This window comes from Terrapene carolina, unplaced genomic scaffold, assembly GCF_002925995.2.
Source record: "Terrapene carolina triunguis isolate 2854851 unplaced genomic scaffold, T_m_triunguis-2.0 Scaffold236, whole genome shotgun sequence".
NCBI classification, from domain to species: Eukaryota; Metazoa; Chordata; order Testudines; family Emydidae; genus Terrapene; species Terrapene triunguis.
In genome coordinates this window covers 12,182,413-12,188,412 of record NW_020664587.1, presented here as the reverse complement: position 1 = coordinate 12,188,412, position 6,000 = coordinate 12,182,413, and the positions used below count along the sequence as shown (strand labels likewise).

Genomic DNA, 6,000 nt, shown 5'->3' with positions numbered 1-6,000 from the left:
CAGATTTGCAGGGCTCTACAAACCTGTTCTAGGAAGCCCATAGGAGACAGGGGCTAGTTTCCAGAGAGTGAGGTTTAAAATCCTTCTAGCCATTTCTAGAAGTTGGCAAAAAGTCATCCATCTTTAGGCAGAGCATTTTGAGCCTCTAAGAAAGGTTGCATTTTAAAGAGCAATCAGGCAGCCTACACAGTTAGAAAATACATCTGCCCAATAACTTAAAACATGGGTAACTTGTTTGTCACACAGCATTGTAACTCAGAAAATTAGCTTGTGCTTTCTTGCAAGGTTTGTAGCCCACCCCTTTGTTTTAACACAATAATATTGCAAGCTGCAGGCGGACAGGATGTATGGCTAGCCATTACAATGTATCATGTCAAAGATCTGCCAACTAATAGCTCTGACAAGATGCATAACAGCTCCTTCAGTGGCTTTAGGATGCATCATTAGGAGATGAATGGAATCTTGAGAGCAGAGGATGATTCAAGCAATCCTCCTGGCTCGCATACACAACACTCAGACTGCAGCTATTTTGGCAGCGTGCTTTGACATTCCCCTTCCCCTAAAGGTTCTGTGTCTGTCTGGGAATGTTTGTGTTTCTCATGCATAGGTGGATGCATGAGAGTTGTAAATTTGTCTGGGATTAAACACTATCTCCAGTAAATATTTATAAGGCTCTCATCACCACAGTATCTGACCACCAGCTTTGGATCCACCCACTTATAATTCTGACAGACATACACAGAGTATCAGCGTGGTAGCCGGGTTCGTCTGTATCAACAAAAAGAACGAGGAGTACTTGTGGCACCTTAGAGACTAACACATTTATTTGGGCATAAGCTTTCATGGGCTAAACCCACTTCATCAGATGCATGCAGTGGGAAATACAGTAGGAAGATTGTGTGTACACACACACACAGACAGAACATGAAAAAATAGGGGTTGCCATACCAACTCTAAAAAGACTAATCAATTAAGGTGGGCTATTATCAGCAGGAGAAAAAAAAACTTTTGTAGTGATAATCAGGATGGCCCATTTCAAACAGTTGACAAGAAGGTGTGAGTAACAGTAGAGGAAAAATTAGCATGGGGAAATAGTTTTTAGTTTGTATAATGACCCATCCACTCCCAGTCTAAACTCTGCTCTGCTAGGTGTGGGCTTTTTGCACCTGAGAGGCAGAACTTTTCTTCTCAAATTGTATCTTACATTTACTTGTTTTATAAATACAGACTAATAAAACTGCATCAAACAATTAAAGACCCAATATCTTTTTATTTTCCAATTGAGACTTATAAACAACAAGCCGGAGCTTGACACAAGGCATTTACTAGGAATGAATGACCAACAGAGGGTTAATGACCCTGGTCACATCCAGGCTATCAGTTCCCCAATTATGCTCAGGAAGTGTCCCCTTTATTAGCTTTGTCATCATTCAGGAAACAATAAGACTGTGCTTTGCTTCCAGGATACATCAAGTTTCAGGACTTCAGTTCAAAGCACCAGTGTGGTACCAAGCTACCTGCAATAAAAGGGGAAAGAACAGTCATGAAATTGGAAGTAATCTCTCCCTCCTCATTCCATTGCACTGACTTTATATTATTGTATATAACTTGCACCTCTTCTGAAGATCCCGTACAGCCCTGAAAGGTGAGTGGTGAAGCTTAAAATGTTTTTACTTACCATTTTTCAGATAGTGAAACTGAGGTACGGACTTGCCCATGATCACACAAGAATTCAGGAGTGCGGATATCCCCGATTGGCAGCAGATTAGATGGAACTCCCAGTCTCTTGCTTTAACCATTAGACTATACTCCTGCCCAAGACCTCAGTAGTAGAACCTAGGAGTCCTAACTCCCAGTCCTTCAGATGTAAGCTCATAGTGCCAGCACTAACCAATAGACCCCACACTCACTTCCATTTTAATGCTGTGACTGCTGGGGTTTTAGATTTAAAAAACTGACCAAACCCACCATGGCTAGAATACGAGATTCGTTTTTTTACAAGGGATGCTGGAAATGCCCCCAGGCTCCCATGTGATGGGGCTCAGGAGCCAATTTTAATAAAATGCAAAGGGAAAAGTTCAATAAAAAGCGATGATTATTTCGTTTAAAGATGACCCCGTAATCTCAATGCAGACACCCCCTCCTCCAAACACACACCAGGGCAAGCGCGTGGGGGAGGCAGAGGGGAAGGGAGAAAGCTGTGGGGGGGGGGGGGGAAATTACATCCTGCCCAGAGCCAGGCACTGCATCCTGCTGGTGTAATCCTCGCCCCACCGCTCCCCTCTAATCAGACAGTCACAATGGGGCCTTTCTCTCCCCAGCCTGCTCCCGGGCTCGGAGCCTCCGCAGAGCCAGGGGGGGTTGGCTCGGAAGCACGGTGCCCCTCCCCAGCCTGGAGGAGGAGATTAACCCCCTCCCCCATTTTAACCTGCCCCCCACAATACAGCCCTCCTCTGGCCCACACACCTCCCCTTCCTCAGGGGCAGCTCAGCTTCCTAGCCCCACACTCCCTACCCTCGGGGTCAGCCCCCTTCCTCCTCCAGGCATCTCCCCGAGGCCCACCCCCCGCCAGTCCCACCGACCTATTCCCCCTAGGCCGCCGCCACCGGCTCCTACCTGCCGCCGCGCTCCCTGGCAGCGGGCCGGGATGGGCAGCTCAGCCCGGGCCCCTCTCCGGTGCGCCCTGCGCGGGGTGGGGAGCGCACTCTGCGGAGCGTTCGCGGAGCCCCGGGCCGGGGCCGGGCAGCCGGGGAGGCGGAGTGAGGGGCCGGGGGCAGAGCCTCTCCACACCCCAGCGCGCTCGGCAGGCCCCGCCCGCTCCACACACGCCCGCCCGCCCGTCCGGGAGAAACTTTCCCCGGCTGCTTCCTTGGCGCCTTGTGCAGCCGGGCGCAGAGCGGACCCGGAGCAGAACAGCCCCGGGGGGACGGGGAGCCTGGGAAGGGGGAACGTGGGGCGCGGGGGGGTGTCCCGGGGCAGGTGAGGGGGGCCCGGAGCCCTGGGCGCAGGGGAGAGGCGGGAGCCTGGCTGCCAGGAATCCAGAGGCAGTGGGGGGCTGGGGCGCACGGGAGAGGCGGCTCCGGCGTGGGGCACGGGAGACTGGGAGGGGAGGCGCTTCACCCCCACCCCGGATGGGGAGCTCGCGTCCTGCGGTGGCTCCCCCGGGCGGAGCGTAGCCGAGGCGAGCTCTCCCCGTGAAGCGGGGCTTTCTGCGACCCGCCCTCCCCTGCCCGGAGATGTCCGGGAGGCGCTCGCAGGAGGCACCTGCGGAGGCTGAGGGCACCTGGCTCCCCGCCGGCGGACAGGAAAAAGGGGACGTGCCTTCCGCGCAGGGGCCCCCGAGGAAGAAGAAGCCCAAGTCTGGCTCCTCCGGCCTGCGCTGGGCTTTCAGCTGGCTTCGGGGCAAGAGGAAGAAGAAGAAGAGCAGCGGCTCCAACGCCCACCCTGGGGCGCCCCCGGCGGAGGGGGAGGCGCCGGCGCCCTCTAAGGGAAAGAAGCAGGAGGAGCGAGCCAAGAAGGGCAAAGGTAGGGCAGGGGCTGCCCCTGGAGCAGTGGGTGCCTGGGCGAGGGGCTGTTTGCTGGCTGGGTCTCTCCTCCCTCCCCTTCATGCCACCGAGACTTTCCCCTCTGCCCCCTGCGCTGGTGTGTGGCCAGCCTTGAGGAGCCCTAGCGAGGGGACTAGCTGCTCCTTGCCCTCGCTCTTGTTATGGCGCTTGCAGCAGGCCCATTCCGGTTCCCTGTAATCGGGAATGCCAGGCGCCCTGTGTAATCTCATTCCTCCCCTAAGGGATGTTGCCGGTTCACTGGGTATGTTCTCTCTCTGCTGAGTCAGAAGGTCACATAGACTGGAAGAAACCTGGAGCAAATCCAGATTCCTCCTCCTCAACATGGTGTTCTTGGGAGCTGCGCTGCTCCAGGTGTGGCCTCTTGCTGGCGGCCTGCGGCCTACTGCCAACATCCCCAGCCAGGCCGAGGTGCTGGCCTTGGTGACCTGGATGTAATTCCTCCCCACTACTTCAGGGTGGCGGTAGGGGCTGCTCTGCTGCTGGAGGCAGGCCTTCAAAGCCTGGATGTAAGATCATAGCTGAAAACGGCAAAGGCCTGTTAGATCAACAACTCCATCCTTCTGCAGGGCAGGATACGATCCCTCAGAGAGGGCACAGCTACCAAACCCATGCTATGCTCAGACCCTCCACTGCTCCTGTGTGTGATGTTATGTGGTGCCATGCTAGGAGGAGCTCAGCCCTTCATCCCAGGATTATACACCCTCTTCCAGCCCTCACGGCTAGGTGAGGCTGTGTTGCTGGAGGTGCTGTTCTTCTTAACATGGCCTTTCTCCATTTGCATATGGCCCGGTATACACGTAGTAAGAGCGAAGTACTGCTCGAGGTGTTGTTCTGCCAGTTCTGGGATGTGGTGTTAGAGACCCTATGTATGCTAGTGTCTCCGCCCACCTGTTAGGACATCAAAATGAAGTCTCTTCTGCCTAGTATCAGAGGGGTAGCTGTGTTAGTCTGAATCTGTAAAAAGCAACAGAGGGTCCTGTGGCATTACTTGCATCTGAAGAAGTGAGGTTCTTACCCACGAAAGCTTATGCTCCCAATACTTCTGTTAGTCGTAAAGGTGCCACAGGACCCTCTGTTGCTCTCTTCTGCCTGGCGTTTTGGAAAAGGGGATCCAGATTCCTGTGGTAATCCATCCAGAGGCGTGCCTCACACCATGATTCATTGTCCAGTATTACTGTCCTGGCTCCCTCTCTGGGCATTAATTAGTTTAATTTGCAGGTATCCATAATGTGGGGAGTTGCTGTTTTTATCAACACTCAGTTGCTCTTTTACTGGTCTGTCAGTTATTGTTTTCAAGAGCACACTGAGAGCTGTGCTAAGAGGCGACAGCCATGGAAATGCAAGTTGCTCTTTCAAAGAGATCTTTGGAAGGCGGCTGAGTTTTCACCTGACAGTCTCATAAGATGCTACCAGCACGTCCCGTCAGACATGTCTGGCTAGAGCTTTCCCCTAACGCTAGGTGCTCAGATTCCACGCTGATGGGCAAAGCATAAGAACCTGAATATAATAGTCCACCCAGTGTGATATTCCTCACTGCGGTGCCCCACCAATACTGGCATCAATTCCATACCTAATCTTCAAAACAGAGCCTATACAACCAGTCATTGCCAGAGCTGGGATCAGAACATAAGAGACCCTGGCTCTCATTCTACTAGACATGCACCTCTCTTATGGACACTGGCCGTGTGTTGTTAATGCCAACTAGGAGTCCAGCATTATGCTTCCAACATCACTGGCCAGCTCTTTGACAAGTGTAAACTGGATATCTGCTCCGTGCCCACTCAAACTGCTTTAAATGCCCCACTTCCCGAGACCCGTAAACTAGCTGCATGCCTTACTCTGCTCTGCTGTGAATATGAAACCATCTCCCTTTTGCGTGGGAGGCTGCAGGCCATGTATGTGTGTGCCATGGAGCATGTACACCAGGCTTAGAGTTCCTTGCCATGTTTCCGTAGTGCAGCCATTTCTTGGTGTGACGGGGAGAGAGGTGTGGTTTGGTAGAAACAACATGCATATGAAATTATTGCAGTTTGCGTGCCTGATTCAATCACTTTGTCTGTTCTAATAACATGCTCGCTTCCAAAATGCAAAACATGAAGGGACCACACCCTGTTTAACCCTTCCTATCCCAGCTGCTTTGCCATTTGCATTCGAATGATGTGGCCATGAAGGCAGCATGGACCAGGGGACTAAGCACTAGGCAACAAGCTAGGAAGCCCGGCTCCATTACTGACTTCTTATGTGACCTTGGGCAAGTCACGGTGTGTGTTTCAATGTCATAGTCCTCTGTAAAATGAGGGGGGTAAACACTTCCCTACGTCACTGAGGGGCTGCTGTGCAGATTCTTCAATAATGTTTGAGCAGCGCTTTGAAGATGGAAAGAGTGACAGCTATCAAAGTGCTAAGTTATTGATTAGTTTCTTATGTGCACTGG

General features: G+C 52.5%; 1 protein-coding gene and 1 long non-coding RNA gene across 2 annotated transcripts in view; one reads left to right on the top strand and one right to left on the bottom strand.

Moving 5' to 3' along the window:
* Positions 1-1,250: 1,250 nt before the first annotated feature.
* LOC112108393 lies at positions 1,251-2,883 on the bottom strand. Its single transcript, XR_002908243.3, has 2 exons — positions 2,617-2,883; positions 1,251-1,517 (listed from the first exon to the last, which is right to left on the bottom strand). It is a non-coding gene; the product is annotated as an uncharacterized LOC112108393 (long non-coding RNA).
* A 196-nt stretch (positions 2,884-3,079) lies between these two features.
* KIAA1522 (KIAA1522 ortholog) overlaps positions 3,080-6,000 on the top strand; it is a 50,020-nt gene continuing 47,099 nt past the window's right edge. The window contains exon 1 of the mRNA XM_024202507.3: positions 3,080-3,525. Coding sequence (XP_024058275.1) covers positions 3,237-3,525 — 289 coding nt within the window. The 5' untranslated portion in view covers positions 3,080-3,236. The remainder of the gene's footprint in view (positions 3,526-6,000) is intronic.